This window comes from Acartia tonsa, chromosome 2 (assembly GCF_053477335.1).
Source record: "Acartia tonsa isolate MP-2025a chromosome 2, ASM5347733v1, whole genome shotgun sequence".
Classification (NCBI taxonomy): Eukaryota; Metazoa; Arthropoda; class Copepoda; order Calanoida; family Acartiidae; genus Acartia; species Acartia tonsa.
In genome coordinates, this window is record NC_137261.1 from 44,792,390 (window position 1) to 44,808,401 (window position 16,012).

Consider the following 16,012-nt stretch of genomic DNA (forward strand, 5'->3'; position numbering starts at 1 on the left):
CATTAAACTTTTTTCTATCGTTTCAGAGCTTTGCTTTTATAAATGTTGTCATCCTTGTCATCCTTTTAAAACTTAAATTTAAAACTGTAGAGGGTCACATTCCTTCCTTACCTTAATGCCCTACCTTCTATAATGAAGGGGCAATACAATTACAGAGGCTGTACAGGAGCCATAAAGGGCCTATGTTATATAAATTAAGGTAAGGGGCGATGAAGAGGCTATGAAGGGGCTATGTTATATAAATTAAGGTAAGAGGCTATTAAGGGGCGATGGAGAGGCTATGTAGGGGCTATGTTATATAATTAAGGTAAGGGGCTATTAAGGGGCGATGGAGATGCTTTGTAGGGCCTATGTTATATAAATTAAGGTAAGAGGCTATTAAGGGGCGATGGAGAGGCTATGTAGGGGCTATGCTATATAAATTAAGGTAAGGGGCTATTAAGGGGCGATGGAGAGGCTATGTAGGGCTATGTTATGTAAATTAAGGTAAGGGGCTATTAAGGGGCGATGGAGAGGCTATGTAGAGGCTATGTTATATAAATTAAGGTAAGGGGCTATTAAGGGGCGATGGAGAGGCTATGTAGGGGCTATGTTATATAAATTAAGGTAAGGAGCTATTAAGGGGCGATGGAGAGGCTATGTAGGGGCTATGTTATATAAATTAGGGTAAGGGGCTATTTAGGGGCGATGGAGAGGCTATGTAGGGACTATGTTATATATATCAAGGTAAGGATTATATAAATTAAGGTAAGAGGCTATTAAGGGGCGATGGAGAGGCTATGTAGGGGCTATGCTATATAAATTAAGGTAAGGGGCTATTAAGGGGCGATGGAGATGCTTTGTAGGGCCTATGTTATATAAATTAAGGTAAGAGGCTATTAAGGGGCGATGGAGAGGCTATGTAGGGGCTATGCTATATAAATTAAGGTAAGGGGCTATTAAGGGGCGATGGAGAGGCTATGTAGGGCTATGTTATGTAAATTAAGGTAAGGGGCTATTAAGGGGCGATGGAGAGGCTATGTAGAGGCTATGTTATATAAATTAAGGTAAGGGGCTATTAAGGGGCGATGGAGAGGCTATGTAGGGGCTATGTTATATAAATTAAGGTAAGGAGCTATTAAGGGGCGATGGAGAGGCTATGTAGGGGCTATGTTATATAAATTAGGGTAAGGGGCTATTTAGGGGCGAAGGAGAGGCTATGTAGGGACTATGTTATATATATCAAGGTAAGGATTATATAAATTAAGGTAAGAGGCTATTAAGGGGCGATGGAGAGGCTATGTAGGGGCTATGCTATATAAATTAAGGTAAGAGCCTATTAAGGGGCGATGGAGAGGCTATGTAGGGCTATGTTATATAAATTAAGGTAAGGGGCTATTAAGGGGCGATGGAGAGGCTATGTAGAGGCTATGTTATATAAATTAAGGTAAGGGGCTATTAAGGGGCGATGGAGAGGCTATGTAGGGGCTATGTTATATAAATTAGGGTAAGGGGCTATTTAGGGGCGATGGAGAGGCTATGTAGGGGCTATGTTATATATATTAAGGTAAGGATTATATAAATTAAGGTAAGAGGCTATTAAGGGGCGATGGAGAGGCTATGTAGGGGCTATGCTATATAAATTAGGGTAAGGGGCTATTTAGGGGCGATGGAGAGGCTATGTAGGGGCTATGTTATATAAATTAAGGTAAGGAGCTATTAAGGGGCGATGGAGAGGCTATGTAGGGGCTATGTTATATAAATTAGGGTAAGGGGCTATTTAGGGGCGAAGGAGAGGCTATGTAGGGACTATGTTATATATATCAAGGTAAGGATTATATAAATTAAGGTAAGAGGCTATTAAGGGGCGATGGAGAGGCTATGTAGGGGCTATGCTATATAAATTAAGGTAAGGGGCTATTAAGGGGCGATGGAGAGGCTATGTAGGGCTATGTTATGTAAATTAAGGTAAGGGGCTATTAAGGGGCGATGGAGAGGCTATGTAGAGGCTATGTTATATAAATTAAGGTAAGGGGCTATTAAGGGGCGATGGAGAGGCTATGTAGGGGCTATGTTATATAAATTAAGGTAAGGAGCTATTAAGGGGCGATGGAGAGGCTATGTAGGGGCTATGTTATATAAATTAGGGTAAGGGGCTATTTAGGGGCGATGGAGAGGCTATGTAGGGGCTATGTTATATATATTAAGGTAAGGATTATATAAATTAAGGTAAGAGGCTATTAAGGGGCGATGGAGAGGCTATGTAGGGGCTATGCTATATAAATTAAGGTAAGGGGCTATTAAGGGGCGATGGAGAGGCTATGTAGGGCTATGTTATATAAATTAAGGTAAGGGGCTATTAAGGGGCGATGGAGAGGCTATGTAGAGGCTATGTTATATAAATTAAGGTAAGGGGCTATTAAGGGGCAATGGAGAGGCTATGTAGGGGCTATGTTATATAAATTAAGGTAAGGAGCTATTAAGGGGCGATGGAGAGGCTATGTAGGGGCTATGTTATATAAATTAGGGTAAGGGGCTATTTAGGGGCGATGGAGAGGCTATGTAGGGGCTATGTTATATAAATTAAGGTAAGGGGCTATTAAGGGGCGATGGAGAGGCTATGTAGGGGCTATGTTATATAAATTAAGGTAAGGAGCTATTAAGGGGCGATGGAGAGGCTATGTAGGGGCTATGTTATATAAATTAAGGTAAGGGGCGATGGAGAGGCTATGTAGGGGCTATGTTATATAAATTAAGGTAATGGGCTTTTAAGGGGCGATTGAGAGGCTATGTAAGAGCTATGTTATATAAATTAAGGTAAGGGACTATTAAGGGGCGATGGAGAGGCTATGTAGGAGCTTTGTTATATAAATAAAGATAAGGGGCTATTAGGGGCGATGGAGAGGCTATGTAGGGGCTTTGTTATATAAATTAAGATAAGGGGCTATTAAGGGGCGATTGAGAGGCTATGTAGGGGCTATGTTATATATATTAAGGTAAGGATTATATAAATTAAGGTAAGAGGCTATTAAGGGGCGATGGAGAGGCTATGTAGGGGCTATGCTATATAAATTAAGGTAAGGGGCTATTAAGGGGCGATGGAGAGGCTATGTAGGGCTATGTTATATAAATTAAGGTAAGGGGCTATTAAGGGGCGATGGAGAGGCTATGTAGAGGCTATGTTATATAAATTAAGGTAAGGGGCTATTAAGGGGCAATGGAGAGGCTATGTAGGGGCTATGTTATATAAATTAAGGTAAGGAGCTATTAAGGGGCGATGGAGAGGCTATGTAGGGGCTATGTTATATAAATTAGGGTAATGGGCTATTTAGGGGCGATGGAGAGGCTATGTAGGGGCTATGTTATATATATTAAGGTAAGGATTATATAAATTAAGGTAAGAGGCTATTAAGGGGCGATGGAGAGGCTATGTAGGGGCTATGCTATATAAATTAAGGTAAGGGGCTATTAAGGGGCGATGGAGAGGCTATGTAGGGCTATGTTATATAAATTAAGGTAAGGGGCTATTAAGGGGCGATGGAGAGGCTATGTAGAGGCTATGTTATATAAATTAAGGTAAGGGGCTATTAAGGGGCGATGGAGAGGCTATGTAGGGGCTATGTTATATAAATTAGGGTAAGGGGCTATTTAGGGGCGATGGAGAGGCTATGTAGGGCTATGTTATATAAATTAAGGTAAGGGGCTATTAAGGGGCGATGGAGAGGCTATGTAGAGGCTATGTTATATAAATTAAGGTAAGGGGCTATTAAGGGGCGATGGAGAGGCTATGTAGGGGCTATGTTATATAAATTAGGGTAAGGGGCTATTTAGGGGCGATGGAGAGGCTATGTAGGGCTATGTTATATAAATTAAGGTAAGGGGCTATTAAGGGGCGATGGAGAGGCTATGTAGAGGCTATGTTATATAAATTAAGGTAAGGGGCTATTAAGGGGCGATGGAGAGGCTATGTAGGGGCTATGTTATATAAATTAGGGTAAGGGGCTATTTAGGGGCGATGGAGAGGCTATGTAGGGGCTATGTTATATATATTAAGGTAAGGATTATATAAATTAAGGTAAGAGGCAATTAAGGGGCGATGGAGAGGCTATGTAGGGGCTATGCTATATAAATTAAGGTAAGGGGCTATTAATGGGTGATGGAGAGGCTATGTAGGGCTATGTTATATAAATTAAGGTAAGGGGCTATTAAGGGGCGATGGAGAGGCTATGTAGAGGCTATGTTATATAAATTAAGGTAAGGGGCTATTAAGGGGCAATGGAGAGGCTATGTAGGGGATATGTTATATAAATTAAGGTAAGGAGCTATTAAGGGGCGATGGAGAGGCTATGTAGGGGCTATGTTATATAAATTAGGGTAAGGGGCTATTTAGGGGCGATGGAGAGGCTATGTAGGGGCTATGTTATATATATTAAGGTAAGGATTATATAAATTAAGGTAAGAGGCTATTAAGGGGCGATGGAGAGGCTATGTAGGGGCTATGCTATATAAATTAAGGTAAGGGGCTATTAAGGGGCGATGGAGAGGCTATGTAGGGCTATGTTATATAAATTAAGGTAAGGGGCTATTAAGGGGCGATGGAGAGGCTATGTAGAGGCTATGTTATATAAATTAAGGTAAGGGGCTATTAAGGGGCGATGGAGAGGCTATGTAGGGGCTATGTTATATAAATTAAGGTAAGGAGCTATTAAGGGGCGATGGAGAGGCTATGTATGGGCTATGTTATATAAATTAAGGTAAGGGGCGATGGAGAGGCTATGTAGGGGCTATGTTATATAAATTAAGGTAATGGGCTTTTAAGGGGCGATTGAGAGGCTATGTAAGAGCTATGTTATATAAATTAAGGTAAGGGACTATTAAGGGGCGATGGAGAGGCTATGTAGGAGCTTTGTTATATAAATAAAGGTAAGGGGCTATTAGGGGCGATGGAGAGGCTATGTAGGGGCTTTGTTATATAAATTAAGATAAGGGGCTATTAAGGGGCGATGGAGAGGCTATGTAGGGGCTATGTTATATAAATTAAGGTAAGGAGCTATTAAGGGGCGATGGAGAGGCTATGTAGGGGCTTTTTTATATAAATTAAGGTAAGGGGCTATTAAGGGGCGATGGAGGAGCGATGGAGGAGAGATGTAGGGGCCATCAAAGTACAATGTAATATAAATTTGTGGAAGGAGCGATGAAGGGGCGATGTAGGAGCGATGGAGGAGCGATGTAGCAGCGATGTAGGGGCCATCAAGTTGCAATGTTATATAAATTTGGAGAAGGAGCGATGAAGGGGCGATGTAGGGGCGATGTAGGAGCGATATAGGGGCGATGGAGGAGCGATGTAGGGGCCATCAAAGTAAGTACAATGTAATATAAATTTCAAGAAGGAGAGATGAAGGAGCGATGTAGGGGCGATGTAGGAGCGATATAGGGGCGATGGAGGAGCGATGTAGGGGCAATGGAGGAGCGATGTAGGGGCGATGGAGGAGCGATGTAGGGGCGATGGAGGAGCGATGTAGGGGCCATCAAAGTAAGTACAATGTAATATAAATTTCAAGAAGGAGAGATGAAGGAGCGATGTAGGGGCGATATAGGAGCGATATAGGGGCGATGTAGGGGCGTTGTAGGAGCGATGAAGGGGCGATGGAGGAGCGATGTAGGGGCCATCAAAGTACAATGTAATATAAATTTCAAGAAGGAGAGATGAAGGAGCGATGTAGGGGCGATGTAGGAGCGATGGAGGAGCGATGTAGGGGCGATGGAGGAGCAATGAAGGGGCGATGGAGGAGCGATGTAGGGGCCATCAAAGTAAGTACAATGTAATATAAATTTCAAGAAGGAAAGATGAAGGAGCGATGTAGGGGCCATGGAGGAGCGATGTAGGGGCGATGGAGGAGCGATGTAGGGGCCATCAAAGTACAATGTAATATAAATATCAAGAAGGAGAGATGAAGGAGCGATGTAGGGGCGATGTAGGAGCGATGAAGGGGCGATGGAGGAGCGATGTAGGGGCCATCAAAGTACAATGTAATATAAATTTCAAGAAGGAGAGATGAAGGAGCGATGTAGGGGCGATGTAGGAGCGATGAAGGGGCCATGGAGGAGCGATGTAGGGGCCATCAAAGTACAATGTAATATAAATTTCAAGAAGGAGAGATGAAGGAGCGATGTAGGGGCGATGGAGGAGCGATGAAGGGGCGATGGAGGAGCGATGTAGGGGCCATCAAAGTACAATGTAATATAAATTTCAAGAAGGAGAGATGAAGGAGCGATGTAGGGGCGATGTATGAGCGATGTAGGGGCGATGGAGGAGCGATGTAGGGGCCATCAAAGTACAATGTAATATAAAATTCAAGAATTAGAGATGAAGGAGCGATGTAGGGGCGATGTAGGGGACATCAAAGTACAATTTAATATAAATTTCAAGAAGGAGAGATGAAGGAGCGATGTAGGGGCGATGAAGGAGCGATGAAGGGGCACTGGAGGTAAAGGACTATGGAGGGGCGATGGAGAGGCTATGAAGGAGCCATCATGGGGCTATAGTATAGCCTCTTATCATAAGAGGCGATATTAACGCCCCTTCAAAGGAGCTATTAAGAGGCCATGAAGGAGCTATAGCATAGCCTCTTATCATAAGAGGCGATATGAACGCTCCTTAAAAGGGGCTATCACATCGCTCCATATGATAAGAGGCTATGCTATAGCTCCTTGAAGGAGCTATAGAAAATCATCGCCCCATATGGAGCGATGTCATGGAAAGGACTATACCCAGCGATTCTTCTCTACTTTGTTTTTGCCTGATTGTATCAATTTACTTTCACATTCTCTTTCCCAATTAAGTTCTAATTTTTTGGGGGTGGGGCACATTTCCAATGTATACTTTTCTTATTAAGTATTAAACAGTGTTTTTACAGAATAAACAAGACCAACTTAATGGATTTCAAAAGTTTTTAACATAAGCAAATCGTTAAATCAAAAGTTAAGAAAAATTCTGTAAATAAGGTTTCTTTTTTAAAATTGATTTAAAACTTCCATATTGATATACTACACTTTTTTATTCAACAAGTATGGTTATTTAAAAAAAATATATCTTCTCTTTCATTCTGTATTGCTGCATGGTCCTAGTATATCTTGATTCAACTTGATGACCAAGTAGTGACAGAACAACTAATGTACCAATTTAGTGGGACAGACTGACTAATAGAGTAGCTGTGCTCCTCTGCATAATATTTTCCTTGTTAATATTTTTGTGTACCTTAGTTATTTTTAAAATTTATAATTCTATTTATATATTTTGTCTATTCCTTCCCATAAAGAACAACTTCCAAATAAATAAAGGGAAGGGATATCGTTATATCCTATTTTAACCCAACCTAACTAAACAAAAGTTGTAGACAACCAATTTAGTATTATTTGAGTTTGCCCTCAATTAGGGAAAAGGGAATGTGATTCTGACAAACAATTCTAAGTGAAAATTTCCTCTACAACCCCCTTCCGTTTCTCTCCCCTCCTTACCCACCTCCCTTTCAGCTACACAAGTTTTACTCCAACTTTACTCCAACTAAATATTTTATTTTCGCCGATTTCAAATGGAACGAATTGGCTGAATAGCAGCCCCTGGCCGGGCCCTCAATTAACTTGTATAATTGAACTCTGTGTTATTGAGTTGAAGCGAAGTTTCTCTACAGAACTAGGTATTAGTGATTCGCGCTACTCACACTACACTAACTTGTACTTTGACTAAATGACTTGTTGTACCTAGAGGTACACATTCATTACCTGTACTTTGTATTCTATGTCCATTACATATGTTGTACTAAGAAGACCTTGTTCACTATTATCTCTGCCTGTTACTTTACTAAAATAAAATAGATAATACTAATATGTATTAGGGTTGGGCCGGATATCCGGTGTGGCCAGATATCCGGCCGGATAGTTTTAATATCCGGTATCCGGATATCCGGTGTGGCCGGATATCCGGCCCAACCCTAATATGTATTCAAATTAATGCAACATATACATTAATTCAAAGCTCATATTGAATTAAAAATTTAAAAAGTGCAATCAATTTCTTTTTGATTTTCTTTCTTATAATAAGGTGGAGTGGTTTGAGACTTGAAGATAATTCATAAATTCATTTATGTTTAAATCTTGTTCGTTTTATTGTAAAAGAATTAATATTATTTGCATAGTCTTATAGACAGCTTTCCGCGAAGATGTATAAGATTTAAACCAGTTTGGTTAACCCCGAGGAGCCGTAGGTCTGGGCTTACAAAACTGGTATTGATTTTATCATTCTTATTTTGATATTCTCGGAAAATTTTCTTTAATCAATGCAACCAATGATTTTTCAGTATGGCTGAGAACTGGTTCTAATCCAGCGGATATTAATCGGTTTTAAAGCCATACTGGAAAATTTGTTTACCTGATTTCAACCTTTTCCGGATCAACGTCATTTTTGATGAACCACTTTTCAAGTATCTTGAAGGCAAATGTTTTGTCGAAGAGCTGGCTGCTGCCTGGCACTTGGATCAGGGTGACCGGAGTTGTGGTGGGGGAGGTTGGTTGTACAGGTTCACATGTACCAGCTGACATTTTGTCTACAAAATATCAACTAGGTTTATATAGGGATTAAATAAGAACTAATTTTCTTTTTAAAAATGCCTTTGATAACATAGATAACTCTCAATTCTACCAAAATTTTCGCATCAGATAATGGAGGAAAGATTAATTTGTATCCATTCATTCATCCAAAAAATAAGCACCTTTTTTATAATTTAAAATAAAAAACAAGAATGAACAAGAATATCTTAATTTATTGAGGGACTTTTTATTCTTATATATGTCTTTAAATGTAGGTCTTTTCAAAATCTCACTTTTTTAATGTTTTTTTATTACAAAATTTTTTTTACCTATATATTCACCTATAAGAAAAAATATGAATTAAGAAACTATTTCTTAACTTTACAAATAATTAGACTAAAATCAGGTCACGCTGTACCGGTTAAATTCTATGAGAGAAAATAAATATGTAATCAAATCACTTTGAAATCACATAAAAGTACAACAATGAAATCATAATATCCCTCTCACTTTCCCTTTACATAATATGCAGCACCCACCTATTATTACAAGGATGATAATGAACTTTGAAATGACTAGAAGAACAAGAATATAATTCTTTCACATCTATGTAAAGTAAGGTATATAAGGGGTAGAAATAGGAGATGTAGAAAGCGTCATTCACTCCTATGTTAGATTCTAAGGTCCTGAATTATGAATAATTACTTTAAGATTCAGTATTTGCTTTCCCGATTATGTACTGTACTGTTTTTATTTTATATTTACCTCACCTATCCTCAAAAACAGTATATCCCTCTTGTTCTGCGTGTGTAAAAGCTTATAATTTGTGTCTGCTATGTTACATACATAGATTTAAGTAGGTCTAAGGGACAGTGTAAGTACTATGCTTATATTATTACTTGGATGTTGCGCCATATCTTTATGTACTTTATAAAGTTTTACCCGCAGTGTGCTTTAATAACGATACTTTCCATCCACCCCATTTACCATATTCTCTCCCCTCCTACTGGATGATTAACTGACCAATAAATGAGGTCCATGTTTGAAACCTAAATTGAGGCATCCCCTCAAGGACATCTTTGCTTATAACTTACTTTTGAAATTTGAATGAGATCAAGAATAAGCCTCTGTAACAGGCCATTCTGTCCTAAATACCTTTATCTGTAATCCAGTTATTCAAATTTTACAAGAATCAGACCTTTCAAAATGTTTTATAACTTTCACTAACTTTATATATGAAAATAATTTTTCTATGAAAAGAGAACAGTCCCTTTAGGATCCAAAATTAGATTTACAATTCAGAAGGAATTATGTTAGAAAGCTCGGTGACGGGTGCTGTTTGTGTGTATTAGGGGTGTGTGGGTGTGTGTTTGTATGTGTGTGTATATTTTGTATGTATGCGCGCACCTGTAAAGCGCAGGTCAGCGTAACTCAGGAAGGAATATCCTATATGTCCATAAAATAAAATCAAAATACAATTTAGCAAAGTTGTAAAAAAAAAATTACAAAATCAATTTTACTTTCAAATCTTTTATTTTTTCCGTGGGATTTTTAACATTGACAATTTTAAAACATGAAAGAAATAAGAAAAATGAAAAATTAAAGTTAATATCGAGTTTTTGCTGATTTTTTTCTTTGTGCACATATCACAAAATATGCTTATTCTATAATCTTAAATACATTGAATGAAGAAAGAAAGTTCAGAAGTAGTGGCAGTAAATGGAGAAAATTAAAAAAATTTAAAACAAGAATGAAAAAGATTTAGGTGTAAATGAGAAAGTAAAGAAAAAGTAAGAAAGAGAAAAGGATAGGAGATAAAAAGACAAATGAGAGAGAGAGACAGAGAGAGAGAGAGAGAGAGAGAGAGAGAGAGAGAGAGAGAGAGAGAGAGAGAGACAGAGAGAGAGAGAGAGAGAGAGAGAAAGGAACCAGGGGAAAGTACAAGGGAGGGAGCAGGTATTGGGCTGTTTATTACACTAGTCACCAAAGTTTTATAATAAAGTTTTCTCATTTGTCGGCTTAACAAATTTGTGGACTTAGTTAAATTTTGATTGGATGGTTAATTAAGTTGAGTGTCCAAACGTTTTAACCACAAATTGTAATCTACGGAAGGGATAATTTTGTGGGGATTACATAAAAAAATGTATTAGCCATAGTCTTATCCCTTTAGATCCCTGGGTAAGCATTAACAGAAATTAAATTGTAATTTAAAGGGTTGGTTATTTGCTAGGAAAATGAAAATGGAGATAAACAAGGATGACAACATCCATAAGCAGCGAATATTTTCTAGGGTGACTGACAGACTGACGGTCAAAGTAAATTACTTATTGGATGTTAAGGACAACGGGAAATTTAATTTTGATACTTTTATTCACAAAAACTTTAAAAATCGGACCAAAACAATAAAAACACGAGTCAATATGTGAAAAATATAAGGGTTTATTCTAAATTATGCTCCATATTGATGGGAATGTTGACAAGAAGTTTCAGCTCTCTATCTTTTACAGGGTCCTAGAAAATCGCGTTTCCCCCAAAACGTTTCCTACAGACAGGCGAATAATTCGGTTTATGAATTGGCTTCGCTACTAAAAATGTTTAATAAGCAATTTTTTATATCTGCGTGTAAAAATAAATTTATGAAATACATTCCATGTAGCCGCATGTTTAAAGGAATTCATATAATAAACGTGGATATTATGACAGGGTAATTTTGTCGTCCATATAGGTTGCTACTTTAGTCGTTATTTATTGATTAGTTCTTTCCTTTATTAGAATGAGAAGGGATAGGATAAAATGGGTAGAAAGACGGGGGGGGGGGGGGGTATCGTTGTATCAGCCAGCTGAAAGGAATTTTTATTAGAGTAGGCGAGAATATGGTGCAACATCCAAGTAATTATATGTCGATTTTTATAGGCAGCATAAAATAAGACGATGTCTAAAGTCTTCTTTAAAACTTTTAAGCAGAGTTAAATAACTTATTATGAACTAAATATTTTTTCATTACAAGGCTGATTTTGTCCAACTAGAATGAATCCGTGTTTTGTCACAAAAACTACATCTCTTTTTAAGTAGCTCAGATACTCTATAATTCAAAACGTCCATTCGTCTGAACGTCCGTAAGACATTTAAATAATTAAGTAGCATAATTAATTATAAAACGTTCATGGCATTTGAAACACTTTCTCTATGAAATTTGATAGTAATTATATATTCACGTTCTAAATGCCCTTTTTTGCATAAATTATTGAAGGATTATAAATTTAAAAAAGAAAGGCGAAAAATGAAGTTTAAAAATGCCTATCCAATAGATAAATAACAAGAACAAGAAACTTACATAATGCGCAGAAATGAAAAGTAATACGTACCAAAAAACTACTTTTGTTTAAATAAAAAAAGATTATAAATATCAAACGTAATATAATGTAAGATATATTATAAACAGACAGTCATATAGTCATGGTAGATTTATATTCTTTATATAATTCTTGACGTCTGTCCGTCCGTCTGTCTGTCCTTCTGGCTGTCCGTCTGTCCCTTTAGATCTCGGAAACCAATAAACTGATCGGATTCTACTCTTTAGGGAATATATCTAGTGGTCCTGTGGTGGTTTTAGGCTATTTTCTTGGGGAGTGGTACGAGAGGTACTTATTTCTTTTAATTACCTCTTGGGGCGAAGCCGCTAGTAGTCAATAATAAAGGGAAAAAGTAAGATTTCAAAATTAAGAAAAAGAAAAAAATTCTTGCAAAAGTCCGATAAAAGTAAAAGTTACACAATTACTTGTAATAGAATTACATACATAGTTACACTGTAATATACATAATGAGAAGGGATAATCCCTATAGAACGCATATTGCGTGCTAAAAACATGATCATGAAGGTACTAAATGAATTTATGAGATCATTTTAATATTATTTCTCGTATTCATTCGAATCCGGTGGATAGGAACCGGTTCTCATCCATACGAAAAAACCATGTCTAGCATCGTATTATATCCAGCTTTCTACGAATATAGAAATGTACAATCATAAGATTAAAACCAGTTTTTTAGCCGGTGCCTCCGGCACCTCGGGGCTAAAAAAACTAGTTTTAATCTTATAATTGTACACTCTATATCCTCGGAAAGCCGTTATAATACGATACGAGAAATAACTATTCCAGTATGGCTTCGAAACCTATTAATATCCGCTGAATTAGAACTAGTTTTTAGCCATACAGAAATAACATGTATAGCATCGTATTACCGACAATTTTTCCCGAATTAAAAAATAACATCATATGATTAATACTAGTTTTGTTAGCCCAGACCTCTCGGGCCTAACAAAACTAGTTTTAATCTTTTAATTTTAATATCCACGTAAAGATGTCTATGTTACGATGTGATAAATAAATATTATATTAATGCCAGTTAGTAAAAGTCAAATATGAAAATGGCAAAATTGTATTTCATTGTTCTAGGAATCAACATTTAAAAGTCAAGTTTATTAGTTTATAAAAGAGCACAATATGCTTACAGATGAATTTTCTTACATGATTGTAGCCACAGGAATCGTCTTGCAAGATTAGCACGATTCTACTTTTTTGAACATACAATCCTTAAATGACAAAAAGCCTTGTTATTGAAAAACCAAGCGGAATAAATCGTTCTTTGATATTATAAGAACATATATATAACTTTTTATATATATATGTAAATCCAGATAGAAAATTGCACTTATCTAGGGAAAAAACAAGGAAAAACAAAATTTAATGTACATCTTTATACATGTACATAAATCAAAGACTTTAAAAATGTTACTTTAGATATTAGATAACCCAATTCAAGATAAATAAAGTATACATTTACTGATTTCTAATACATCTATAATACAAAGTAAAACGATGTTTGTCTGTCTATTTGTTTGTACCGAAGGAATTCGCAAACCGCTGAACCGATCGGGTTCTCCTTAACAGGGTAGTACTATATAAATAATTCATAACAAGGATGAAAAAGTCAATTTTAAGAGCAACGCTTATCTTTTAAATATAAATTGTTATCAATATTATATTGAAATTAAATTTTATTTCCCTAGCTTAAACTGCTAAATCATCATATATTGATAATTGAACTATTTTTAAAAAATACAATAGAAACTTATACCTAACAGAAAACACAGAATAAAAAATGTACGGATCAGTAAATTACTAAGTTTGTAATCAATTTTATGATAAAAATACTTGAAGTACATGTAAAATATGTCCCATTTATTAGTTTTATTCCCAGATATAGGAAAATTATTTCAAATATTTTTATTTTTAGGATCTAATTGATATATGATAGATTTCAATGCAATGGACTTTATTATTGAATATTGATGTCTTAAAGTCATTAAAATACTATGATGTTAATTTGTTGCAAAAACACTTGAATTTAATATTAAACTTATTATTTTTTTTTATCTGTGCACCAACTCTGCAACTCTTTACAAACAAAGCTTTTTTCAAATTATTTTCAGAAGCCCCCGCGGAATAAGTTTAAACAGAGCCTTATTTTTAAATGCTTTATCCACACTTATATAATCTTTTGGATTATGGATTATCAATCAAATACTTGTCAGATCTTAGTTTCAAAGTTATGTGTTATTTTTACAAAAATTTGCATTTTTCTTAACTTATTTTTGATATATGGTGTGTAAAAAAGCTGAAAATATACACACACAAAAAAATTGCTTTATTTGCAAAATCAGCTCGTTTTATATTTGCTTAAAATAATCTTCTATATAAAGTAGTAATGTTTTTCTTGTCTACAGCTAAAGATTTCGATGATTACTGAAACCATTGAGTTCTCCATTTTTGGGAAGGTCCCATAATGTTACCGTCTATAATTAAGGCTTAATGGGAAATCAAATTTGTATGAGAATAATTTTTTTTATCTTTTGCTATTTGAAAAAGAAGATTTTGCTGACCAATATTCATATTTACAAATTACTTGGTCTATAATGCTGTCTGTGGTAATGGTTATAAAGCAATTTTTCTTTTTTAGTTGTATCTCACTGCCACAGGAATCATCATGCAAAGTTTGACTCGATTGGAAGATTCTAACATGGACGGATCGACGAACTATAAAAATGTAAAAGCTTTGCTCTGAGCATATAGTAACAGAATTCCAATGTACCTTTCTTTTACCGTTAATTTATAATTACCCATAATCTAGTAATCTGTATAAATAGTATAAAATTCCACATTAAAAATTCCCCAATCTTGAGAAATGACCCCCCTTTGTGGTTATTTTGACAGAGTAAAAATTGTCGTCAATTTAGATTGCTAACATCAACATTATTTATTGGTCAGTTCGTTTATCCATAGGAGGAGAGGGGATGGGGGGAAAAGGATGGTTGGTGGGATCGATATTTTAGCCAGCTATAAGTTTCACTTTGTCAAAGAACATGATAATCTAGTGTAAGATATATGTGATAATAAATCCATTGTTGGAACCATCGAGGGGCTGGGTGATACTTACTTATTTACAAAGAGGAAAACTCAGAGAGTAAGGGAGGGGACAATAGGCAATTAATTCAATTTAAGAGTTTTTGGTGAAAGACTATGAAAACCAGATTAGTCCAGAAAATATGGAGGAAATTTTAAAGGGAGTTAAAACAATACAGAAAACTATAAAATAAGAAAAAAAGTTCCAAGAAAAAAGCATTCATTTGAAAATTAGATTACCAACCCATCAGACTGACGTAACCATTCTGTTATTAATAACTAGAAAAATCTCCCTGGAACCCATTTAACCCATAGCCCCATAAACCAAAATTTAATTGGGTTCTTAGGAGTGTTTATTAAACAAATATCACAATAAAGTTTTTTTTCTATGTTAAACTAGCAATCTTATAACAAATCAAGTTTATATTCGATCCATTGTCCTCTCCCTTACTCCCTGGGAAAACTACTATGACAGACAAAAATACGGATACAAAAAATGAAAATGGCTTTTGGCCAAATTCCTGATTTACTACGAGAGGGTAGGCGCAATGATCTGAAAGCGTGAACACAAAAATTTGATAATCAGCAAAAAAGCTTTGCGTTGACATCATTCAGGGGTAAAAAAATAAAAATTCTTTTTTCATTCATTCATTTTAATACTTTACAATTATCATTTTAACATAAGGAAAAGGCTTTATATGGAAAATGCATTGAACAAAAAAAGAAAAACATAAATTTGATAACATGGCACAAAAAATGTAAAACAAAATTTTTACCGAAATGACTTCTATAATTTTTTTCTGATTTTTCTTTCTTTCGTTTTGTTTTGATATCTAATTTTAAATCTCGTTTAAATTCATTTATTTGTTAGTTTTGTTTTTTAAAGACAAATTTATATGAAATAATAGTTTTTCTATCATTGTACTATCCCTCTCTAGACCAAAGATGAGATTGCTTTTTGATTACAGAGATTTGTTGCCCCT

The 16,012-nt window shown here is 36.0% G+C and overlaps 1 protein-coding gene across 1 annotated transcript in view; it reads right to left on the minus strand.

The window, feature by feature from the left end:
• Positions 1-16,012, minus strand: part of LOC145311954 (uncharacterized) — a 214,592-nt gene that overhangs the window by 22,410 nt on the left and 176,170 nt on the right. Inside the window, exons 2-3 of the mRNA XM_080151025.1 lie at positions 8,408-8,581; positions 7,762-7,840 (exon numbers count right to left, since the gene is read on the minus strand). Of these exons, the coding sequence (XP_080007151.1) occupies positions 7,762-7,840; positions 8,408-8,577 (249 nt within the window). The 5' untranslated portion in view covers positions 8,578-8,581. The remainder of the gene's footprint in view (positions 1-7,761; positions 7,841-8,407; positions 8,582-16,012) is intronic.